General features: G+C 36.9%; 6 protein-coding genes across 6 annotated transcripts; 1 reads left to right on the top strand and 5 right to left on the bottom strand.

Moving 5' to 3' along the window:
- Positions 1–12,710: 12,710 nt before the first annotated feature.
- Positions 12,711–14,075, bottom strand: LOC138927553 (odorant receptor 22a-like). Its single transcript, XM_070282818.1, has 4 exons — positions 13,948–14,075; positions 13,255–13,893; positions 12,846–13,203; positions 12,711–12,779 (listed from the first exon to the last, which is right to left on the bottom strand). The coding sequence occupies exons 1-4, from the start codon at positions 14,073–14,075 to the stop codon at positions 12,711–12,713; spliced, it is 1,194 nt and encodes a 397-aa protein (XP_070138919.1).
- A 377-nt stretch (positions 14,076–14,452) lies between these two features.
- On the bottom strand, positions 14,453–15,838 carry LOC138927548 (odorant receptor 22a-like). Its single transcript, XM_070282812.1, has 4 exons — positions 15,711–15,838; positions 15,011–15,649; positions 14,583–14,940; positions 14,453–14,521 (listed from the first exon to the last, which is right to left on the bottom strand). Exons 1-4 carry the CDS (start codon positions 15,836–15,838, stop codon positions 14,453–14,455), a joined length of 1,194 nt encoding a protein of 397 aa, XP_070138913.1.
- A 332-nt stretch (positions 15,839–16,170) lies between these two features.
- On the bottom strand, positions 16,171–17,591 carry LOC138927550 (odorant receptor 22a-like). The gene is made up of 4 exons (XM_070282814.1): positions 17,464–17,591; positions 16,756–17,394; positions 16,342–16,699; positions 16,171–16,282 (listed from the first exon to the last, which is right to left on the bottom strand). The coding sequence occupies exons 1-4, from the start codon at positions 17,589–17,591 to the stop codon at positions 16,214–16,216; spliced, it is 1,194 nt and encodes a 397-aa protein (XP_070138915.1). The 3' UTR covers positions 16,171–16,213.
- Positions 17,592–18,299: 708 nt separating this feature from the next.
- Positions 18,300–19,688, bottom strand: LOC138927551 (odorant receptor 22a-like). Its single transcript, XM_070282815.1, has 4 exons — positions 19,561–19,688; positions 18,836–19,474; positions 18,425–18,782; positions 18,300–18,368 (listed from the first exon to the last, which is right to left on the bottom strand). The coding sequence occupies exons 1-4, from the start codon at positions 19,686–19,688 to the stop codon at positions 18,300–18,302; spliced, it is 1,194 nt and encodes a 397-aa protein (XP_070138916.1).
- Positions 19,689–20,326: 638 nt separating this feature from the next.
- On the bottom strand, positions 20,327–21,684 carry LOC138927552 (odorant receptor 22a-like). The gene is made up of 4 exons (XM_070282817.1): positions 21,557–21,684; positions 20,869–21,507; positions 20,458–20,815; positions 20,327–20,395 (listed from the first exon to the last, which is right to left on the bottom strand). The coding sequence occupies exons 1-4, from the start codon at positions 21,682–21,684 to the stop codon at positions 20,327–20,329; spliced, it is 1,194 nt and encodes a 397-aa protein (XP_070138918.1).
- Positions 21,685–22,834: 1,150 nt separating this feature from the next.
- On the top strand, positions 22,835–23,183 carry LOC108126762 (uncharacterized). The gene has a single exon (XM_017243444.3). The coding sequence runs from the start codon at positions 22,854–22,856 to the stop codon at positions 23,181–23,183; it is 330 nt and encodes a 109-aa protein (XP_017098933.2). The 5' UTR covers positions 22,835–22,853.
- Positions 23,184–25,709: the final 2,526 nt, after the last annotated feature.

Here is a 25,709-nt window from a genome sequence, read left to right on the forward strand (position 1 = left end):
TCCCTTGGATTGCATTTTCTGCCACTGTGCTACCCACTGCCATTTCCCCCACTTCCTGTTCGCCAAAGTCATTTGCGGGCGGAAAAAAAAGATTTTATTAACTAATCTGTCATTTCGGTGCGAATCTCGCAGGACGATTCCACTTTTCCCATTGACGTCACCCAACGTCAGGTCGGGTACTGCCGGCACTTTGCGTATCCTGTCACCAGGGCACTGTAGCTTCTGCCGCACGCAAAGTGCAATTTCCGGCGGAAATGTGAGAAGGATTCCGTAATCTAATTTTAATGATTTTCCTTTTTCCTTCCAAGCTGCTTCTATGCCGCCAAGGACGAGACCCAGTCAGTCAGTGGCTGGGATACGATTCGATTTGTGCTCTCTCCAGAAAAATTAATAAAACTTAACCCAATTTCGAAATGATTTTTACTCTGAATAGGAAAAAAAAAGAGAGCGAAAAAAATTATTCAATTATACAAATTTTCTATGTCTGGATGTGACAAAATGCCGCACAAAGGTTTCGCAAAAAGTTTCTCGTCCCCAGCCCCTTCGTCCTTAGCTTCTATATTTAGCCTGTCAGGATGGTAATGACGTCAGTGGCCTGTTTTCCTCCAACTTTGTTCCCAAAGCAAATTAGCCAGCCGGATGAGAAGGACGAGAGGGCAAAGGGCGTTGGGCGGGGCGTGGCAAAGTGCCATTCAAGCTGGCATCTGTGTTAAAAGTTAAAAATTAAGCGAGCAGCTCAAGACGGGTACAAAAAACAAAAAAAAAAATAAAAAAAAAAGAATGTTTGTAGCAGTCAAAGAAAATGAAAGCTGATTAATGATTAAGCGAGCTAAGGGCGTCTTGATGGGCGTGGCAAATCCTGAAAAGTGTTCATGTGTCAGTGTGAGTGTGAACAGCGGACTAATTAAACTAATTAAATGTGTGAAACTCACGGCATTATACGCCAAAGTGCTTGCCAGATGCGGGAAAATGAGATTTTATTTGGGCGAGATTTTCAATACGAATTTCCAGGAAATCCAACTTCAAGTTAATTAATGTTGGGGTCTACTTGTGATATCAACATTTTATTGTATACAACATCCATCGTTGACTTATGCCATCAATAGAATTGTTCATTTGAAGCATTCAACCAAATGTGGCATTCAAATTGCATATAAATTGGCAACCAGCAATATGGCTTTTGGCCACAAGCAAATGACGGATCAAATTTTAGGCACCGAACCAGATACAATCGCCAAACAAAACTTTAATCCCCAGGAACTAATTAACAATAATATGTTCAGTCCATTGGATAGTGCGTAGTGTACATGGTTCTAACCTACTGATATTTTTCGTTCATTTTCTATCTTTTCAGGCGCGATGGCATTCCATTCCCATTATTGTGTGGCAGCTGCACGCTGGCACTAATGAGTTTTACCATATTCCCGTATTGTTTGCTCTTGGGTGCTACTTTTCCCGCCCAAAAAGCCTAGCCACCGCAATGCATTGCAAATTTCAACGAACGAATGAAAATTCGAAAAATGTTTTTTCTCTAATTACAAAATATCACGAGGTAGCCACAGACGAGGCCAAAACGGCAATTGATGTTGATTAGGGACGCCCTGCCAACAGGCAACTGTTCTGCGGGCCTGTTTGGCTATTTTGTTTTTCTTTCTCCCATGCACTTTTCACACGTGTCCTGGGAGGTTTTCCGGGGGCATGTCCATTCAATTGAACTTCCAACAACTTTAGTGGCTACATTTTCAATTGTTTGCCACTATTTTTTGGTCCGAATTCTTTGTTCGTTTTTAGCTGTTTTATGTGTCTGGCTTGATTTATTCGTTTTGGCAACAAAATGAAAATGTTTTTGCCAACATGGGAAATAAAATGCCAAGTTTTAGTCAGTTGATAGAATAATTTAACCTTCAAACAGATATAAGGATAAATAAAACAGGCCTTAGTCAGTCCCCAAAATTATCTCAAGTGTAATTACATTTTCTACCATTAAGTATACCCTTTGTAGACCTCTAAAAAAACCAAATAAAAAGTGTGGAAAACAGTGAAAAAAGTTCAATTTCGATTTGCTGCTTTGTGACGCCATTCAGTCGATCAAATTCGCAAAGTGCAATGGAGAAAGCCAATTGAATAGGCGATGTGGCCCAGCTACTCCAATCTATTTTATTTTATTTTCCATTTTTTTTTTCTCTGCCCCCAACATATATAGCATTTTTTACTGGTGTGTATAGTGGTATATCTCGGTCAGTATTTCATCTATTTACAGAGTCTATCAGTCGTCTTTTTTTTCAATCAAAGCTTCACCTGGTCCTTGCCTTTCTTTCTTTTTCACTATTTCCTTTCCACTTCGGCAAACAAAAAATGCAACAGAGAAAGTACAAAGAGGAAAAAGCAAAACACTTGAAAAACGAAAAAGAAACGAATGATTTTTCTAATAAAGAAATTGAAACGAAGGGCCCGCAATATTTCTAATGGACCAAGGAAAGCGGATGCCTTCTATTGGAAAATGTTCAAAGGATATGAGGTGTCAACGGAGGGGCCTTCTCTCATCCCTCTCTTTCTTAAGTTGGGCAGTTGTCTCTTTTTTACGTTGCGCTGTTTATTATTTTCTGACACTGACAGTGAGTACTCAAGGGAAATGTATCCTACTGTGTCCTCGAGGAATTGCATTGGATTTGAGTATCTTTATTTCAAAATTTTGCTGTATTACAACTATCCAACTGCCAGTAATTTAAAGGCCATTTCCACTCAATTGTTTCCATTGTTAACTGAATTATCCTGACCATTTGATAGCCTGACCCTTGAGGTAAATAACCGCCACCTGCGCCATTCACATGATCGTGAATCCGTATTTTTATAATCAGCATTAGGGATTCTCTTAAATAAATAAATAAAGAACAACAAAAGAAACGAAGATATCTCGCTCATTTGGGGCGATAAACAGAACAATAAAATGTTAGGGAGATTAGGGCGGGAATGAAACAAAACGGAACGAAACGGAAGTGTGGAAGTGGAGGGTGTGCATGGCCATCTCCCGTTTTCCGGATGCGGTTTTCCCTTCCGTTCCAACCTGTCAACGAGCTACTTAGCGTCCTAATGCGATTATTAAGTGCCAAGTGCGCGGGTGTCGTGTAAAATTCATTATATTAGCCGAGGGTTCCTCATTCTCACTCCATGTTCCGCATTTCCCGCCATTCCCTGGCATGGCCCTCCCGCAACTCCCTTTTGCTGTGCTACCATTTTACACATTCCGGCCAATACTCGGTCATGCAACGCGCGTACTCAATATCCTGTCGTCCTGGGTGTCCTGAAGCGCGGCCGGTGACTGTGGCGCAATAAATTAGGGGTGCAAATAAATCATCCATTTTAATGTGACAGTTCCGACAAACGTAGCCCGAAAACGGCGCTCCTCCATAAGGCTCTGCGATACTCAACTCCCCAGTTTTCCAGTTTTCCAGCCACATTTACAATTGGTTTGTCCTGCTGGTCCTTGTACTTGAATCTTACCATCCAGTGATGCTAACGTGATAGCTTAAATAATATATATTAATTGGGTTTTAAAATATTGTTTAAATTTAATGACCTTTAAACATCTTTCGCACTAAAATCTAATTTAATTTGATTAAATAATTTAAATAAAACGTTATATCCTTTATCCCAAAACATAAATTAGTTCATTCACGCAGTCATCACTGTTGGTTTATCCTTGGCCTGTGGCTTCCTCTGAAGCCTCGCCTATCGGCTTCATTCGACTCTGCCCATCCTCAAGTCGATTCCCCTATTTGTGAGCAATATTTTGCGGGTTCATTTTCAGGCGTGCCTTCGGCTTCTTTCTTTCAGGCCCAACTGCCATTGTTTGCACAATGTTTGCACATTGTTTGGCTGGCATTTAGCCGGCTGTTTCCAAGTCCCCTGGAAGCCGCCTCGGCCCCGGTCTGTTGTGCCACTAAGTACTTGTCTAACTGCGGCACTTAATATTTTTGAATTGCTGCGAGTATGCCGTGTTTGTGGGTGTCGTTTTCACAAAAAGAAACGAGAATGTGGCTGGCAGTTCAGGAAGTACCACCATTATCTGAGAACATTTTCGAATTCCGGGGGGTATGAGCAATTTGTTGGACAAAATGCGACCAACAGTGCGTATGATTAATGGCAACTGATTGTGTTTAGGTGATGTGGGAAATGACCATTGAAAGTTGCTGTTTATCCTTTCTTCCTTTTTTTTTTTAATTTTTTTTAACAAGAGATAAATTTATTGCACAACATTTCCCGTACGAATGGCAGGATAAATTTTGGTTTTCTGGGAAAAGGGAAATTACCCACATGGCGCCATACAATATCCATCCAAATTCGGAACTCAAAACACACAGACCAACATTAAGTTGCTTGCCAGTTTGTATAATGAACATTTATGAGGCAATTTCCTTAGCAGTGAACGCACACAAATGGCAAAGGGTGAAGAAACAGAGGAAGAGCCAGGACAGTTGACAAGCCCTGTGGAGGATCCCCACACCCACCACCCCACCATCCGATGCCACTCTCTTCTTGGGAAAAAAGTTTTTCTGCTCCACTTATGCCCAAACTAATTAAGTGCAGGAAAAAGTTGCCATTGCCATCCTGGTTGCAACTGCCACAGTGTCTCTAGCAGCTGAGATCCAGCCGAGCTTTGTCTGCTCCGATATTACTAAATGAAGCTATGCTGAAAGGACATCAGTGATGAGGCTTGGAAATAAACAGTTTTTGGTTCGTATTAAAAATAAAAATAAATATATAATAAATAAAATATATAAGAAGTTATTTAACAGGGAAACTTATACTACTAATCACCAAAAATTTACCGTGATAAATGTTATACTATATGAATATTCAAAATAATAAATATCAAGTTCCAAAATTTTGTATATATTTTATTCTTCATTTTACCTTATAAAATATTATACAATTTTCTTATTAAATTGACAAACTATGTAATGAAAAAAAACTATTCCTTTGAAATTAATTTTAAAACAAATGTTGATCATCTCTTAAACATACTCCACCCTTTTTATTTGGACAAGTTGTAACATTTTTGGACGTAGCGTCTTGCAAGCCAAGAATAAAAGCGAAGAAAGCAGAGTAAGGACTCTACTCTTGCCACAATAGTGACATCCTTGTTCTTATTCTTATCCTTAGCCATCCTTTTGCCTTAGCCTCTACGCAGTTCCGTCGTCTCTCCAAATATTTAGCAGCCGTTCCTCTTTTGGCGCTGATAGCCCATTCGAGCGTCATAATAACGAAGATAAATGTCGCAAAAGTTGGCTCCCAACACGCTGCAGGACGAAAGGCGAAGGACCCCACTCCTCCAGATTCCGAGCTTCCGATTTCGCCTGCAGCTGCGTTTTCATGTTGCATTGTAAAGTTGCATACTTTTCGGCTGCTGTCTCTGGTGAATATTTTGAAAAAGACAATGCAACAAAGCGACATTCTCGGGCTGTGCGTAAAACAAAAGTTTGAGCGATTTTTCAGTCTACAACTTTAGTGGATGTCCTGTTTTGTAGGGCATTGGACCAATGGGAATATTTGGCTATAAGGCTATAAGCCGTGCCAGTTAAGACTGGACTCAACAGAACAAAGGTTAAAGAAATTTAAGAGTCGGAAGTACGATATATTTATTCTTTTTATTTTCGTATTCAAGACCTTTATACACATTTATTGATTCAACATTATTTATTTTCAAATAGTGCGCCGTGTCGGATTCCAAGGAGAGTGAGTTGGGACCTCGATTTTATGCGCCCATCAACAATAATAAATAATAAAAAATAAATAATTTAAAAATAAGAATAAACTTTGGGACGTTGTTAAACTAAATATTAAGTCTATTATTTAATTCAATATTAAAATAAAAAAACCAAAATAAAAAAAAGCTGCTGCCGTCAAGGTGAACTTCATGCCGTATGCACCCAGATTCGGAGAACACTGTGACCGGAATGCCGCAGATCTATAGCACCGTCTCGACATCCTGGAGAGCATTGCCGACCATATACCCAGGTTGATGAACGAGGTTCGAGATGATGCGCCCATCAACAATAATAAATAATAAAAAATAAATAATTTAAAAATAAGAAAATAAGAATGAGCAAATATTAAGTGGCTTGTGGTGCGCAAAGTGCTCTTCAAAAAGAAGACGGTAATCAAACAAGGGCTGCTGAGGCCAGTCCTAAACGTTGCGTTAGAGGCGATGCGCCCATCAACAATAATAAATAATAAAAAATAAATAATTTAAAAATAAGAAAATAAGAATGAGCAAATATTAAGTGGCTTCCAGTGCGCAAAGTGCACCAAGTGGTCCTCACAGTGCTGAACAATAATAAATAATAAAAAATAAATAAATAAAAAATAAGAAAATAAAAAAAAACTGGGGCGTTAGTGTGTTAAATGAGCAATTATGAACTATATTATTCAATTCAGTATAAAAATAAAAAAACGAAAATAAAAATAAGCTGCTGCCGTCAAGGCTCATGCCGTATGCACGGGAACACGGAAGGGAACTTTGACAATCCATCTGGGACGATCGAAAAATTTAACAAAAAAAAAACAAAGAAAAAACGAAAAATAAAAAAAAATATAATAACGAAAATAAAAATAATAAAATAAGAGGTGAGTTTTTTTTGAGAACCTCCTACTGGAGGCCTCTAAGGAAACTGAACAAGAATGTGAAAATGCTCGCCTTTTATAGAAAACGGATCTAACTTTTTAATGCAAGTCATGGCCTTCTGGATTACATAATCTTTAATACCAAATTAGTATTACCAATGTTAATAAAAGCAAAGGGGTCAAAGGGCGGGAACTATTTAAAATTTGAATTAACCGCCACATAAAAGCAAAGGGTTCAAAAAGGCGGGAATTATTTAAAATTTGGATTAACCGCCACACCTTAACCTTTTCTTTGGGAAACTTTCTATCCGATTTCTATCATCAGACAATTAGTTTACTAATTGTACTTAACAAATTTAGAGAAATAATAGTTTTCGATTTAACTTTAAAGAAAACACCTATTGAATCGATTTCAAATGAAATTGCAAGGCTTTTATTTGCAAGACTTCTGAGTGAAATCTATAATTTTTTATATATAATATTGGGTTATATTGGTTACTTATTAAGTTAAATATTAAAAAGTTAAATGAGAAATTTAAAGCCAAACAAAATGAGCAACTTGAACGAGGCAAAACCAACAAAACATTGATGACATCGACGACAGTTTACACTGATGCTCGTTAGTTTTTCACCAAAAACTTTGCCTTTCGCCGTCCTGGCAAGGCCCTGGAGTCCTTGCTCCCTTTCCCATTATCCTGACTTTTTGGGCAACTGCAATTCACAAATTTCTGTATGTCCATGGGAAAAGAGCTATCAAGGACCAAAGGGATAGCAGTTATGCAGTTTTGTTGGATTTGTTGTCCTGCCATGTTCATGTCCGACCCGTTCTCGTTCACTTGATTTATGTCCGATGCGTCTGGCGAGAGTTTCGGGACATCCAGATCCAGATCCACTTCCACAGAAGCCCCGGGGATGCAGCTAGCTCTTGGCTTTAATTAAAAAACTAAAATAGATGAGTGGCTGGGTAATTTGTCTAGATTGAAGAACTCAAAAGCAATTTGATAACCAATTGTAACAAGTGATGAACTATGGAATAAAAATACTAAAGAGGTTTAGCAAAAAAATTGCTTTAAGACTAAATAGTTCTGTAATTAATAAAATGAAAGCTTATTCCATATATATCCTTTTGTAATAATTTATGTATAACGTCACCATAGAATAGTCGATGCGGAAGTGCATGATTTGCGTGACTTAAAATAGTTTAGTCAGACTTATAAATAAAATCGAGCCACCCAGTTGATGCCACATGGGGACATAAAGTAGCTCTATAAAAATAACTCACAGGATGCCTTCAATAAGACAAGAAGGGCCCTGGGGAGCAGAACATTGCAAGCTACACATGCCCCACATACCACACAGGCACACCATCTAGACTCCAGCAACAAAGGAGCCAAGTCAGGCGGCCAAAAGGTTAAAGGAGGCAACTGAAGCTGAAGGCTTAAGAAAATAGCTCATACGCAGCGTGTGCCGCATGACTCAAATGCCACAAATACTGCTTGAATAAAGGAGAGATTCCGTAAAAGGAGGACACAAGGCTCGGGACTCGAGACTTCCTTTAGCAGCTGCCATGAGTTGGCCATTTTTACTCTAGGCACTTGTTTACTTTCTCATCTATGTATTAAACAATATTTATTGATTTATTTTTTAAGGTTTCAAGGTTTAAAAAAATACAAATAAAACAACCTAGGAAATAGCTTCAGCTGGAAAAACTTTCGTAGGAAATCAATATCTGGCTACTATAAGATGCATTTTTTCAATTAAAAATTTACAAAGAAGAACCCATTTATTTGTTTTCTTTTCTTTTTAATTATAGTATAAGTAGGGTCATTTTTTTACACAAACAAGGGAAACAATTTAGGAATTTTTTTTCCCCCATGCGCATAAAAGTATTTCAATTTAAATTCTTAACCCTTTTCAAAAAAAAACATTTTAAATAACTTGATGTTTTAATCAGCCACTGCCAGTCATAAATTGTATATTCAGATGAAAGGATATTGTAAATTGAATATTTTAAGTATTTATTTACCTTCAAGAATACTAACTTAAAGGTTAAGGATCAAAGGAGTGAAGGAATCCTTAAACAGAAGGCCAGAAACAGAAACCGCCTCCAGGCCACCGCCTTCCACACTTGATTTGAATATGCACACCTGATGTCAGATACCGGCCCCAGCTGATTGAGTTTACCAGGTGGTTTCCGTGTGGGTTTGGGCTCAAGTCCTGAAATTGCTTCAATGAAATTGCATGGAATCTAGGAACTATAGTATATATAGTGATGATGTCGGTGTGGTTTTTCAGCTTCGCGGCACTTCAGTCCAAAATCCATCATCTTGCACCTCGATTGAAATCCAGGTTTGGATGGATTGTAATGGGATTGTGTGTGGGGCACTGTGTCTGTGGTACGAAGTGTACAATACACACATCGCTCCTCTTGCAACTGGCTGAAACCACAAATTGCAATTAGCGTCAGCGTTTTCCCCCTTTTGGCCTCGACCCAGGCTGCTGGCCCAGAATTTGATTGATGATGAGCGCTAATTTGTGAGCTTTTTTGTGGCCAAGTCCTTGAAAGGGTTAAATAGAATGGAGAACTAGATTTGCATATTGCGAAAAATAAATGTTTGGAGAAATAAGTCAAATGATCGATTACCACAGAGAATCTCTAATGACGTTTTTTAAATCCTTCAAAAGAGACTACAGTAGAAATTTTAAAAAACAAATTAAAACTTATCACAACTAAAGAAAACAAACTTATTCACAGTCGACACAAAGTTGAAGGTATTCAGCCTAGAAATTTGATACATTTAGAATAAATAATGGCTCCGAAACATAAAATATATTCTAAAGTTTAGAATATTATGTTTAGAATCTAAACATAAACTTTTCTTAAAGGGACCGCCTAAAAAATTTGATAAAAAAAACGGAAAAATAAATTCTTTCCAGATTTTAAAGAGAGATTGATGTAAAATCGGTCGACAAATCGTTTCCGCTGGACGATCGGATTAATATTGCAAAGATATGGCCATCGCTGTGCCTCATAGTGGAGCCCAATGTATTTTTCAACATTTTGAAGGGGACCACCCAGAAAGTTTGACAAAAAATCGAAAAAATAATTTCTTTCCAGATTTTGATGCAGATTGATGCAAAATCGATCTACAAATCGTTTAAGATATTCCGCTGGACGATCGGATTAATATTGACAAAGATATGGCCATCGCTGTGGCTCATAGTGGAGCCCCATGTATTTTTCAACATTTTGAAGGGGACCACCCGAAAATTTGACAAAAAATCTAAAAAATAATTTATTTCTAGATTTTGATGCAGATTGATGGAAAATCGATCTACAAATCGTTTAAGATATTCCGCTCAAGGATCGGATTATTATTGGCAAAGGTATGGCCATCGCTGTGGCTCATATTGGTACCCCATGTATTTTTCAACATTTTGAAGGGGACCACCCAGAAAATTTGACAAAAAATCGAAAAAATAATTTCTTTCCAGATTTTGATGGAGATTGATGGAAAATCGATCTACAAATCGATTAAGTAATTCCGCCCAAGGATCGGATTAATATTGACAAAGATATGGTCATCGCTGTGGCTCATATTGGTACCCCATGCATTTTTCAACATTTTTAAGGGGACAACCCAGAAAATTGTACAAAAAATCTAAAAAATAATTTATTTCCAGATTTTGATGCAGATTGATGCAAAATCGATCTATAAATCATTTAAGATATTCTGCTCAAGGATCGGATTAATATTGACAAAGATATGGCCATCGCTGTGGCTCATAGTGGAGCCCCATGTATTTTTCAACATTTTGAAGGGGACACGCCAGAAAATTTGACAAAAAATCTAAAAAATAATTTATTTCCAGATTTTGATGCAGATTAATGGAAAATCGATCAACAAATCGATTAAGATATTCCGCCCAAAGAACGGATTAATATTGACAAAGATATGGTCATCGCTGTGGCTCATATTCGTACCCCATGTATTTTTCAACATTTTGAAGGGGACCACCCAGAAAATTTGACAAAAAATCGAAAAAATAATTTCTTTCCAGATTTTGATGCAGATTGATGCAAAATCGATCTACGTTTAAGATATTTATTTTTTCGTTTTTCAACATTTGGAAGGGAACCCTCCAGAAAAATTTTAAAAAAATTTAAAAAATAATTAGTTTCCCGATTTTGATGCAGATTGATGGAAAATAGATCGTTGAAGGACATCCGGTTAAAGAATCACATATATATGGACCGACATAAAGCTTTCTTACTCTGAGAGAGCACAAAGAGAATTTCTGAATGAAAATGAAAGTAAACTCTGTAATTTTTTGTAGGTAGCTTAACTAAGGGATACGAAGGACCTTCCCAGGAGTGTTATTGCGTGACCATTTGCAGCTTGCGGGTGTGTGTATGTTCTGATGTCATAAAGCAACTCGTAAATTTCTGCTGCTGGACTAACTCCATCTCATTCACATATTCTTCCGCTATCTCTTTCGTTCCGCCATTGTATGGGTTCTCCTGGTCATATTTTTTTATTCGTCCTGCAAAACTTTTCGCGTTTGTCCTTATTGTATTTTTTCCTCCATTTTTTATCCCTTTTTTTTGCATTCTGCTACTTTTCTTTGGTTATTAAGCAAATCCTTTTGTTGCCCCGCCCCTCGACCGTGTCCTTTTCTGTGTTCCAACTCCAGCCCGCATCCGTTTCGAACAATAGCTGTGAAATAATCACTTGCCTGTTTGCACTTTATTAAGTGGACAGTATAGCGAAAAAGACAGCATGCTCTAGGCAAAAGAGAGAAGTGCAGTGAATTTACTGACCCAACTTTAAGTTAAGGCTTTATCGCTGAGCTTAATGGTCCTGGTAGAATAATGCGGAAAATAGGGTTCGTGCTTTTTCAACTTCCTAACCAACTTGGCTAGTGCTCAAATTTTTTAATAGCTTTAAAATTAAGTTAATTATATACTGTTCCGAACTTTAAGATTTGTTTAAGTCCTTCTCGTATGTCTGTTATTTTTAAATCACAAAAATTATCTTTAATGAGCCTTCTTTATGCGGAAATTAATAAATAATTATTCACTCGCATTTTTGTACACAACATGGATGTACTTTCCGATTTAAAATTCCATATTAATAAAGTTTACCAATGGAATGTAATTAAAATTCAGGATTCAGGGACTATCCCGATTCTTAAATGCATTTACTGATTGAAACAATACCAATATCGCCAATAATTCGATGCAACCATTCCACTGTCGGATGTGAAAAAGTCCAACAATTTTCCAACCACCATTCCTGGCAATTCAGTGACTTGGTGTGTCTTTTCCGTGTTAATCAGCGCCACCACAATGACATCCAAACGAAAAATTATTGCCGCCAAACACATTATCTGTATTATTAATGAGATGCATGCCACGTACGCGACAGAAGACACTGGGGGAAAAGAACCTATATTTTCAGAACATAGTTATAGAACAATATATAATTTAACTCTTTCTTTGATTATAATATCAAAGATAACCATCCTATTTGTATTAATTATTTCTTTCTCTGTATTATTATGTCCAGTATGTTCATCATTGTTGATCATTGTTGATTGAGTTGTTCAGGACTCCCCACTCTTGGGTTTACCCTCAAAAAACTCTATTGCCCTTGCTTTTTCAACAGCATACTGCATTCTCATTATATCCTTGCTTTTCGGGTGTTTCATTAATTGAAAGCATTTTGGCCAACGTTTTACGGTCATTTCAACCTGACCAACAGCACGAAAAGTTGCTCGTAATAATATTGACTCTTTGCCATTGAGGACATCAACTCACGCACTCGTGCCGCACAAAAAAGGACACCTTGCAACCTGCATCCATGAATATGGAAATTAAACGCATCCGAAGGACTCAAACAACAAATGTGTGAGAAAATCTTTTGTAGCCTCTGTTAATTAAACGAAATATTTAAATGTCCCTCTTAAATAGGATTCCATTATGGATGTGAATGTGGTTTAATGTGAAGCCAAGGAGTGTCCCAATAATTAAAAGTATTGAATTAATTGAAAACACTTTTATTTCTGCCTTTTAAGAAACGATTTCATTGAAATTTTTCGGCCAGGTTTAATTGTTTCATAACCGTGACCACAGAAAATGCCAACTTGACCATCTACAAGGATTTAAAATTAATATAAATTGAACTAAGAAATTAAAAAATAACTTTTTGTTAACTTACAGATAAATTAGTCTTCATACAAATGGGAAAAATCCCTCCAGCCTTGAAAACAATAGGTTTCTGCAAGTTTTGAAGAAAGTACACTAAGGTTACCTTGTACTGGCGATTGGCAGCTATCCAATTTGATTGAAAAAGTGTGTCGGCAAGGTCATTACAATCGTTAATAATAACGTCGCACAAATAGCAGAACGGGAAGGTTTCCATACAAATATCAAACATAAAGCAGCAAGTGCCAAGTCCCGTCCAAAAGTTTGCGAAAAACATCACGTTAATCATCGAGAATCCCAGGACAACACCAATTAAAAGAAATTGAATGAAAATAGTTCTAGAGAAGACTGGGCGCAGCACGTTAACATACCTGAGGAGGATTAATTAGTAGTAGGGGTATAAAATAGATCTATTCACATACTCCAAGATGAGGCGATGGTTCCGAATACAATTGTTCAAGTCTATGAGATGCTCATCATCACTTTTTCCCGGGTCCATGTACAGTCGACTCAGGCGCTCCTTGAAGAAGGTGATGTGCAGTCGACCCAAAAAAAGGTAGGTGAGAGGACACAGATCCCCGCACAGAGCCTGAAGAACCACAGCACTCATAAGAAGAAACTCTACTATATTCGAAGCAAAGAAATTCTTCTCGGAATCTAAAAATGGATTATAAAGTCGCCAAGCGTGGCTTCCCATAAGCAAATAGCCTGTAAAGTTCACCACTACATAGGTGCTATACAATATAAAATAGACTATGAAAAGCAGATTACTCAAGGCCACATATCGATGTAGCCTGGTCCACTCTTCTGTTCTGTGACATTTCGAATCCATTTCATCCAGTAGCTTCTTAGCCACCTGGATCCTCGAATGACCAAACATTGTGAAGCTACTCTTGAAGGAGCATCCATACATGTTGACGCAAATCTCAAGGGAGCTCAGGAACTCGCCCACCGAAAAGCTATCGAAATTGTGAATATACTCCATAACCATGGATATTGGCAGCAGAACTATTAACATTATTGATGTAGTACCCGTCCATATTTTAGAGATCAACGTCCACCTTTAAATAGCTAAAGAAAATAAATATTTTTGGGAGTTTTATTAAAATAATCACCTTTTATTGAGTGGTTCTTTCCAGCCAACTAGGTACATTCCGCGATCTAAATATATAAAGGCATCTCGCGATTTTACTTTCTCTTCTAAGGACTTTTCCTTTATCCATGGAAATAAGGTACCTAACATTTCATTCGACAATTATACTTAAACTAGAGTCGATTATATGACAGAAAGAGTCTTATATAGGAATGGATAGGATGTATGGATTGCGCCATTCTTTTGGCGAGGGTAGTAATTAATTTGTGTGTCCCATACATATAGTTACGAGAATTCTTAATTGAGTTAAGGGAGGCATGCCAATATTCACTAAAAGAAGCATTTGTCCTTTTCAACAACAAGCACATGACCTTTGGAATGCAAAACGAAAAATTATCAATAAAACTGAATATCAAGATAGAAAAAATGTTTATTCCACTTGAAAGTTTTATTGAAAATAGTCAACCGAAAATAGGATACACCTTTCTAAAATCTACTAAAGAATTTTTAAACTCCTTAAAAGTTTCCTAATGGAACATTTCTGCAAAGTTAAATTGTTTTATGACAGTGACCACAGAAAATGCCAGCTTCACCATCTATAAAACAATAATAATAATTATTATATATTGAATAATAAATATAGAGTTATATAGTTACCGCTAGATTAGTCTTCGAACATATTGGAAAGACCCCTCCAGCTGTCAGTGTTATGGGTTGCTGAAGATTGTGAAGAAAATAAACTAAAGTTGTCTTGTATCGACGGTCAGCCGTGAACCAATTTGAATGGAAAAGACTATCGGAAAGCTTTCGGGAATCATCTATGATCACATCGCATAAGTGGCAGAAGGGAAAGGTCTCCAGCGAGACTCCAAGCATGAAGGAGAACGTTCCAATTCCCGTCCAAAATGTTGTGAAGAACATAACGTTAATCGCAGACAAACCAAGAACCACTCCAATCAACAGAAATTGAACGAAAATCGATCGAGAAAGGACAGGACGCAATACATCAAAGTAACTAAGTAAAGTTCCAAAATATTAAAAAAAAATAACATATAGATAAAATATTTGATTTCCACTAAACTTACTCCAAAATTAAGCGATGAATTTGAATGCATTTGGTCAGCTCTAAGTCGTGGTGCTTCTCACTCTTGTCAGAATCCATTCGAAGTGTAGACAATCGATTCCTGAGCAACGTGATGTGACAACGACCCATGAGCATATAGATCAGAGCACTGACATCCGTGCATAGTTCCATGCCAACCACGGATCCCATTAGAAAGCACTCGAAAAAATTGGTCAGCAAGAAGTTCTCGTCGGGGCTGATAAAAGGAAAGTACATCCTCCAAGCATGTCGACCTATCAGCATGAAACCAGCACCATTTACGACCACGGAGAATGAAAATAATATGTGGTAGATGGCGAAACAAAGGTTTCCCCAAGCCACATATCGGCGCACTCCTATTTTCTCTTCATCCCTTTGGCAACTTTCGTCAAGCTTGTCCAGAACCCTTTTGGCTTCCTGGAATTTGGGGTATCCCAAGTTGATGAATGCACATTTCAAGGAGCAACCAAACATATTAATGCAAATCTGAAGGGAACTGAGGAACTCGCCCACTGAGAAACTGCTGAAGCTGTGAACATACTCCGCAACCATCGCCAGGGGAACCAGGACATTTATCACGAAAGTTGTGAAAAACATCCAGAGTTTGTAGAATAATTTCCACCTTTAAAAAATAGATTAAATATATGTAGTCTTTTTATACATTCCGGTACTACGAGGTAAACCTTTTGTTATTGGGCTCTGTCCATCCGAAGACCCACATGGCTCGTTCCAAATATATATAGGCATCCCGCGACTGCACTCGCTCTTCCAGAGACTTTTCCTTTGTCAGGGGATATAAGCGGCTTAACATGTCTTTTAAATCTATAACAAAAATACATTTAAGTTGCGCGAAAAGTTTCTTTTATAGAAAAATTCCGATTGTGGATTTCCTTACAATTTTCGCAGGTATTAATTAAATTACGTTAACCATATACCTAGGAGAATTATAAATTCAATCTGAATAATAAAGAAGGGTTACGTCCTAATACCCACTGCAAGTTGGAATATAAAATGCATCAATTTTTTTATTTTTTTTTTTATTAATTTCTTTTATTATTTTCTTTATTGAAAGCTGAACTTGAACAGTGATAATAGCTGGACATTTTCTACTATATGTATGTGCTTGGTGCTAATAAGTAACATGGTGTTTTTGTGAATTATTTTTTGAATATTGTAGACGGTTGTCCTACTGAAACTTCTCAGCCAAATTAAATTGTTTAATAACCGTTACGACTGAGAAAGCCAACTTGACCATCTTAAAATACAAAAATGATTAGATACGGAAAACAAAAATAGATTAAAATATAATATTACCGACAAATTAGTCTGCATGCAAATTGGGAAAACTCCTCCAGCTGTGAGTGCAATGGGTTGCTGAAGATTGTGAAGGAAATATATAAGAGTAGACTTGTAGCGACGATCGGCCGACATCCAATTGGATTGAAAAAGACTGTCTGCCAGCTCCTGGCAATCATCGATGATTAAGTTGCAGACATAGCAGAAAGGAAACGTCTCCAGACACACGTCAAACATAAACACAAAGTTTATAATTCCCATCCAAAAGGTTGCAAAAAACTGGACGTAGATCATCGATAGGCCAAGGACGAGTCCGATTAATAGAAACTGTATGAAAATGGTCTTTGAAAAGACAGGCCGCAAAACATTAAAATAGCTAGAAGATTAAAAAAAAGTTTATAAAGAAAGTCAAACAAAGCAACAAAGACTTACTCCAAAATTAAACGATGATCCTCAATGCATTTGTTCAACTCCTTCAGGTGCTCTTCCTCACTCTTGGAGGGATCAATTCGAAGTCTGGTAAGGCGATCCTTAAGCAATGTGATGTGACAGCGTCCCAACAGTATAAAGGTCAGGGCACTCACGTCCGTGCATTGGTCCATGAGAACCACGGAACCCATTAGGAAACACTCCAAGAAATTCGTGGAGAAAAAGTACTTATCGGGATTAATAAACGGAAAGTACATCCTCCAGGCATGGCGGCCCATTATCATATAGCCCGCACAGTTGACAACCACGAAGAAGGAGAATGACATCTGGTAGAGCATAAAACATAGGTTACCCCAAGCCACGTATCGGCGTATCCCCAGTTTCTCCTGATCCCGTTGGCAACTTTGGTCCAGTTTGTCCAGGATCTTCTTAGCCTCTTGGAACTTCGGAAAGCCCAGAATGATGAAAGTTGATTTGAAGGAGCATCCGTACATGTTCACACTGATCTCGAGGGAACTGAGGAACTCGCCAGCCGAAAAATTCCGAAAGTTTTGAACGTACTCAGCCACCATCGACATCGGCAGTAGGATAATAAAAATCAATGTTGTGAACATGGTCCACATATTGTACCAATATTGCCATCTTTAAATGAAAAGATTAAAAGAAAGTGTAGACATTTTTAAAAATTGGAAGTATTTTCAAAAATCTTACCTTTTTTCGTAGGCCTCTGTCCATCCGAGGCCCCACATAGCTCGATTCAAATAGATGAAGGCATCCCGCGACTGCACCGGCTCGTCCAGTGACTTTTGCTCGACTCTCGGAAAAAATTTGCTCAACATTTCGACGACTTTCCTCTTTTAATAAAGGAGAGGTAACCGGAAATGGTATTTTATAGGAAACTGGTTTGTTGTGGCAAGGTTTATGACTTGCATCTTTTTGTTGTCAAATGGGAAAAAGTGCATAATTAATAAGACAACAGCTGCCTCCCAAATGAAATTTTAAAATAATGCTATTTTGGTGTCAGAGGGCGTATCACCCCAGAAATCCTTCAAAACTTTCATCAAGTTTGATACATTATTTTTTATATGTTTTACTTTTGATCTAAAGACTAAAGTCTAAAGAATAGACAAATATACATAGCCGATCCGTTGGATTAGTTAGACATATAAACTTAGGTATAGTAGATGGATGTTGGACTTTGATAAAGTTTATAAACATACATTATATATATTATACATACATACGTATATACGTACTTGATCATCTTTAAATACACTAATTATTAGGCCATTTTAAAAATGTATAAAAACTTGATACATAATCAAGATTGTCTTTTAAATAGCTTTGCTTAAATAAATAATTTGCTTTCATTCTGAAAAGTAAAAATGTTTACCTTTTCAATCAGAATATATTGAATAAATTAAGAAAAGTAAGTGGATCCTAGACTATGGATCTATGAAGAAGAGACTTTCCAGAAATTACAACAAAAGCTTTTATTTATTTAATATTTCATCATTTATGAACGCTTAATTAAAAAAAAAAACAGTTTACTGAAACTTTTCAGCAATGTTGAATTGTCTTATTAATGTGACCACCGAGAATGTTAATTTAACCATCTAAAACGTAAAAATTATTATTTTAAAAAGTTATAAAGAATTTCAATACAACTTACTGACAAATTGGTTTGCATGCAAATTTGAAAAACCCCACCAGCCATGAGTACTATTGGTTGCTGCAGATTGTGAAGAAAATATACCAAAGTAGACTTATAACGAGGACTTGCTGATATCCAGTTCGATTGGAATAGACATTCCGAAAGTTCCTGGCAATCATCCATGATAACGTTGCACAGATAGCAAAATGGGAATGTTTCTAAACAGACATCGAACATAAAGATGAGAGTACCAAGACCCGTCCAAAACGTTGAAAAGAATACCACATTAATGGTTGATAGACCCAAAACAATGCCAATAAGAAGGAACTGCACGAAAATGGTTCCAGAAAAAGCCGGACGAAGTGCATTGACATAACTGGAGTTGAGATTTGGTTGATTGATTGATTGGTTATCTAATTTAATTCTTACTCCAAAATCAATTGATGATCCTGAATGCATTCCGTTAACTCCCTGCTGTGTTCATCCTCACTCTTTTTGGGGTCCAAACGCAGTGCCTTTAACCGGTCCTTGAGCAAGGTTATGTGGCAACGAGCCATTGACATATAGGCCAAAGGACAGACATCGGTGCACTGTTGCATGAGGACTATGGAACTCATAAGGGTTAGCTCCACAAAACTGGACACATAGAAATGACTATCCGTGTCGAGCATGGGAATGAACATTCTCCAGGTGTGTCGTCCCTTCAGGAAAAATGCTGTGAAACTGATGACAACATAACTGGAGAATAAGAAATTGTAGAGAACGTAGCACAGATTTGACAAAGCCACATAGCGATGCACCCTGGCCTTCTCCTCGTCCTTGATGCAGCTCTTGTCCAGGAGATCCAACAGCCTCTTGGCCTGCTGGAAGTTGCGATGCCCCATCATGGTGTACCCACACTTCAAGGAGCATCCGTACATGTTCACACAGATCTCCAGGGAACCCAAAAACTCTCCAGGCGAAAAGCTTTTGAATCGGTGAACATATTCCACAACAATTGAGATCGGAAGTAGAATTAATACCAAAATAGTCGTAAAAATAGTCCAAATTTTATAGGCAGAGCTCCATCTTTGGTATAAAAAAAATAAATTAAGTATAATAGTTGGCATTTCTAAATGGTATTTAGGTTTAAGAGGTCTACATAATGTAAATACCTTTTTTCAACTGGTTCTGTCCAGCCAAAATAATAAATAACCCGATCTAAGTAAATAAATGCGTCACGGGATTGTACTTTTTCCGAAAGAGGTTTTGCTTTTATGAGCGAAAATAACTTGCTAAGCATTTTTGCTATAAATATGAAGCTATCTGGATAAGTTTTTCCTTTTATACCGGTTTGGAATTTTGTGTAATTTTTCAATAAAGTTGGGTATATAGGACATTTACTAGGTGCTTTAAAGTTCGAACCATACAAATTCCATTGTATTATTATAGTAAAATATACTGAACCTACATTACTTATTTCTTTCTTCAAAAAATAACTGGAAATACTTAGTACTTAATACTTAGTATTTTAATATTTCATATAAAATATACTTAATAAAAGATATCTTTTATTCGAATCTTTAGCTTGTTTTGAAATTCTTGACATTTACAAATCATTACATCAATTATTGAGTTATGGGAAACACTCGCTGTAATAAATGACACCTTTGAAAAGGATCTAATTGAGTTATCGTGACCAAAAGCCTCAAGAAACGCCCACCGTGAACAACTTAAAGGAATTTTAGAAACGTTTTAGGCACCTCCGACCGTTCATTAAATTTTCTTAAACATAGTTATTTATTTAATAAAGGCATTTGGCTAATGTTCAACTATTTTTCTTTTCAACCGTAGCTTTGATTTGTATATCACTTATAGTTCAAACGTGGATATAGTCGGGACACTAGGGTAACATGTAGTAAACTATACATATATTGCAACTTATTGAAACTTTTCAGCCAGGTTAAATTGCTTCATTACAGTGACCACGGAAAATGCCAATTTTACCATCTGTAATTAAGAAAAAAAAAATTTTAGAAAATGCATTAAACTGTACTTCCTTAAAAACGTACCGATAGATTTGTTTGCATACATATTTGGAAAACACCTCCCGCCATAAGAATTATGGGTCTCTGAAGGTTGTGAAGAAAATATACCAAAGTTGATTTATATCTTCGATCGGCGGACAACCAATTCGATTGGAAGAGAGTGTCTGAAAGCTGTTGGCAATCATCAACTATAACATTGCACAAATAGCACAAAGGAAAGGTTTCCAGACAAACATCGAACATGAAGCATAAGGTTCCTAGTCCAGTCCAAAAAGTTGAGAAGAACATAAGATTTATAGCCGATAGGCCAAGAACAATTCCTATCAAAAGAAATTGAACAAAAATAGTTCCCGAAAAAACAGGACGCAGAACGTTGATGTATCTGAAAGTATTCGATAAATTCTTTAATTTGAAAATAGTTTCTAAGATATTTACTCCAGAATCAATCGATGATCCTTGATGCATTTGGTCAAATCGCTGTAGTGTTCATCCTCACTTTTTTGAATGTCCCGGCGCAATCGACTCAAGCGGTCCTTGAGCAAGGTGATGTGGCAGCGTGCCATCAGGACATGGGTCAACGGACTCACATCCGTGCACTGATCCATGGTAACTACGGCACTCATCAGAAAAAATTCGGCAAAACTGGATGAATAAAAATTCTCCTCCGAGTCTAGGAAAGGGTTATACATCCTCCAGGCGTGTCTTCTTATTAGAATATAGCCCGTAAAGTTGACAAACACAAATCCCCAGTATAATATATGATATATAATATAGCAAAAATTTCCCCATGCTACATAACGACGCATAGTTAAGTTTTCCTCATCTCCATGGCAGCTCTCATCCAGACGATCTAGAAATTTCTTGGCCTCCTGGAACATCAGATGTCCTCTCATTAAAAAGGCGCACTTTAAACAGCAACCATAAATATTAACACAAATTTCAAGGGAACTGAGGAACTCTCCAGCGGAAAAACTGTGAAAACTGTCCACGTATGATACAACCATCGAAATTGGCAACAGGATTAAGACCACTATGGTTGTGGTTAAGGTCCAAAGACCATACAACCATTTCCACCTTGAAATTGTAATTTAAATATTTTTCTAAGAATTGAATATTTTATTACCTTTTTTCTTTGGGCTCTGTCCAGCCAAAAGACCACATCACTCGATCCAAATAAATAAATGCGTCTCGGGAGTACACCTTCTCTTGTAGAGTTTTTGGTTTTATATGAGGAAATAGCTTTCCCAACATTTTTCTAGAGGTCCAGAAGTCTTAACTTGAAGTGAAAATTATATGCTATAATTTTCCCTTTTATAGTTTTTTGTTTGATTGCCAAATGGTATCGAGTTTCCTTGGAAATTGGGTATATTGAATGCATAAGACCTCTTAAATAATAAATGAAGATGCCGCTACATAACATTTCACACTTCTTCCTTTAGGAAACTTAAGCCAAAACGTTGAATTATTAAAATTTGGAAATGAGTAAGTTCCTAAATTTTTTTGTTGCCACATCACCCAATTTATACGAAATATGTAATCATTATTGCACAGGCCAAACCCACAATTGTATTAAATTTTTTTGGTTATTAGTTTTTGGCCATTTGGCTTATTTTGTGGCAGCTAAACCACAGAACCTGATGCGGAAAACCCCGATTTATAAATTATGAAATATGTTCTCATTTCTAATTAGCTTATTTGACGGTGACAGTATTTGCCATTTAAAATATGTAATTGAAACATTGTGCCTAATTGAACGACGTACTTTATTTTTGGGTAATTTCCATGAAAAAGGTTATAATACACAGAATACACAAATAAAATAAAACTAATTCGATGGTGTAATTAAAATGACAAATGGAATGCTCAAATCAAGCTTTTAATTTGCATTTCCATTAGGTTAGTGGATCATGACAATAAACCCACAAATTATGGCTGCTTTTTAATAAACAAATGAATTTTCGAATTTTTGCTTGGATGCTTATTAATTCCACAAATTAAAATAAATAAAAGAAACATTGCCCACATACTCTTTGTCAGAAAATTTGCACTCAGGATTTATTAAAATTTTAAACTGTACATTAGAGGACCAAAATTATATTTTTGAGAATAAGGAAATCCCAGGATAAACGCGTGCTAAGGAGAACCCGTCATTTGCAGCTGTCGCAGCAGGTAGGAAGCGCCAGCTGGTAGGATACTTTTGGAATTTCCCGAGAAAATGTGCCGGTGGCAGGATGTCTCGGATTCCCTTGAAGAATCAAGAGCAGGTAGTTAGGTAGCCGGGTGCTAAGGGTATAAAAATCAGGGATAGCTGAACAGAAACAGCACTGCACTCTGGACTCTCGAGACGATCAGATCGTTACGCAGCACTCTCTATACGTATTTACATATCCTTTGAAGTCAAACCAGAAAATCCTTCCACCATGGCTGAGTTACTTTTTCCACAATTGGAGCGTCCTTTGCCGTCGTTGCCATCACTGCACTACACGCTCTTCGCCTACAGGGAGGAGTTGAGGCGTCGGGATGCCCCCTTCATGAAGATGTCCACCATCAAGCTCCACCTGACCGACAACCTGATCTTGCAGACAATCAAAAACATCAGGCAGTACGACACAATTGAGATCATGAACCTCAACAGAGAGATCACCTTTAAGCGCCGGCTGACCAAACAAATGCGAAAAGTTCGCAAATTGGAGAAACTTGGACTGAACGTCGATCCCCGGAAACTTGGCAACACCCAGGAATCAGACTAACTTGCAGTATAAATATTTCCAGAGACAATTTCAATTTATGCATAAAACACGAACCCACCTATTCTTACATACTCTGAGCATGTGAAGCTAGATTTTAAGTGATAATTTCCTCAAGTTTCTAAAACACAATCATGTGAACTGACTCTATCAAGTGTAAACCATTTTTTAAAGAAAATAAATTTAAAAAAATTAATTCGTGGCTTTTTTTGTGATAAAATTTTAAAAGGTTTAAAAAAAAATTTATATTGAGATCTTAACCAATCCTGGAAAAAAACTTCAAATTGTCACATCATAAATTTCATCCAAAATTTTTGTCACACAAATTTACCAAAATGTTAAAAATTTCTGTGGTTTGGCTTTTATTGATGACTCTTTTGGTTTTCATACCTATACCGGAAATCAGTGCAACTCCAAAATCATTGAAAAATTGTACAAACCCAAGGGTGGTGGATTTGGATGCCAATGAATGTGTTCCTGGCCATGTGCTTCAATTAAGAGCTAAGGATTTCGACGAAACCATAAGGCATGGGTTTTTCTATATAAAATTTTATTTACCGGAGTGTACCGCTTGCCAGGCAGTAGCACAAACTTGGATCAAAGTGGCCGAAGCTTTAAAGAAGAAAAAAAATATCTGTGTTGCGGAACTAAGCTGTAAAAGTGACGATGCATCCGAGCTGTGCAAGGAACTGGATGTGACTAAAGTGCCGGCTTTTTTCTGGTATGAAAATGGCTCAAATATCAAGAAGTTCGGAGGCGAACCAACGTTTGAAAATCTTCACAAATTTGCCAGAGATATGAACCGATTTAATGATTCAACCTCGTTTGCAGAACCTCTAATTTTCAACTCGAATTCCATTCATTTAAATTTGTTTGGATCTATAATTTTGTACTCGTATTTTGGCTAAATATTAATAAATTATAGTCATGTATTTTTTCACTAAATGTGATGTTTGGCTTTAACGCTCTTAACTATAAATTATTTTTTGTTTGAATTGTCAAGCTTCATCCCTAGATATTTAAATGTAGTGCCTAACTTTTTTGTTAAGTATGTTAGTTCTGTAATTAATCCATTGCATGCCCTGCCTCTTAATGATTCAAGAGAACTTTTGTCAACTCGATGCACTGCACTTTGCATGCAGGCGGAACACACATGTGGGCTGTGGGTGTTTGCGGCTTAAACACACACAAACACCAAAAACAAAACCGCATTCGTTGTCTTCTGGGGGCGGCCATAAAAAGTTTGGCCAAAAAAGCAACAACAAACCAAATGAAAAATGTCTGGAAAAGCGTAAATTGTATTCTCAGCAGTAGGTTCTTCCTGTATCCTGTAGAACAGAATTGTAAAGGATCTTTTATACTTGATCTAGATGATAAACTAAATGATAAACAAATCAAGTGAAAAAAATTCTTGATTAAAAAAAACCTCTATATTTTCTATATTTCTCTTCTATATTTTTTCAAAATATTTTAAACTAAAATTAATAGATACAAAATATTCGTTAAACCCATATTTAAGAGCCCTATTTCAGCGGGCAAGAAGTTCTGAGCATGCAAATTTGTGTACTTTGTGCGGGTGTGTTGCAGTAATTTAGTGGGGCATTTGAAATGTCAAGGCGCGGATGGTGGCAGCCAGGAAAGAAAGGGCTTAAACACGAGTCCTGGGGTAACTTAATGTACGACAAAAAACAATGCATATAAGCAAACATGAAGCTCACATGTATGTGGCTTTTTCAGGAAGCGAATTGTAATTATAAAACACGCAACGACTTCGTTGAGACTTCAGTAAACAACAAATTGTAAAATAAATTAAATTTTATAAAAATGGAAAGTGTTGCAAGAAAAAAATGGTATAAGACCTGAAATCAAAACTCAAGAGTAATGTATATTTCTAAAGAAAAACTAAAAACAAACTAGGAAGTGGGAAGAGAAAAGTGTTCAGCAAATCGTGATGTATTTTGATACTGTTGAATGGAATATATTTCTATATATATATGGAATTGCATTTCCAATACAAGAGGACAGACAACGCCCAGGAATTCCTCATAAAATGGAAAAAGGAGCGATGAGAATAGAAAAATATTAATACTACGCAGCATCAAACAGGACAAAAAGTTGGCCACGCTTGCAAAAGTTTTTTCCTCACTTCGGGAGAAGTTTTTATTTTTGGCTCGAAACTTTTGGTTGCCACTTGAGAAAAATAGCTGAATGGCAGAAGGAATGCAACTCTGGGCGACTGTAGACAGTCACTCACGAAAGTAAACACTCACACATGTGGCGGCAGGCACTGGGCCTTCCCACTAAGAGTTAACTAAGAAATAAAGTTTCCTCAATAGGTTTAGATTGTTATTTACTTGTTGAGAGTTAAAAGAAATATTTAAAGGACAGAGTGTGTTACAAACAGACGGCACAATTTTTCAAGCTTTACCTTGTCGCAAAATTTAAAAAATAAAAACCCCTAATAAAATAAACAGCTTTTCATCTTATCATCATCAAACGTATATCAAATATTTCCGACAAATTCCATTC

This window comes from Drosophila bipectinata, unplaced genomic scaffold (genome assembly GCF_030179905.1).
Source record: "Drosophila bipectinata strain 14024-0381.07 unplaced genomic scaffold, DbipHiC1v2 scaffold_302, whole genome shotgun sequence".
In the NCBI taxonomy this organism is placed as follows: Eukaryota; Metazoa; Arthropoda; class Insecta; order Diptera; family Drosophilidae; genus Drosophila; species Drosophila bipectinata.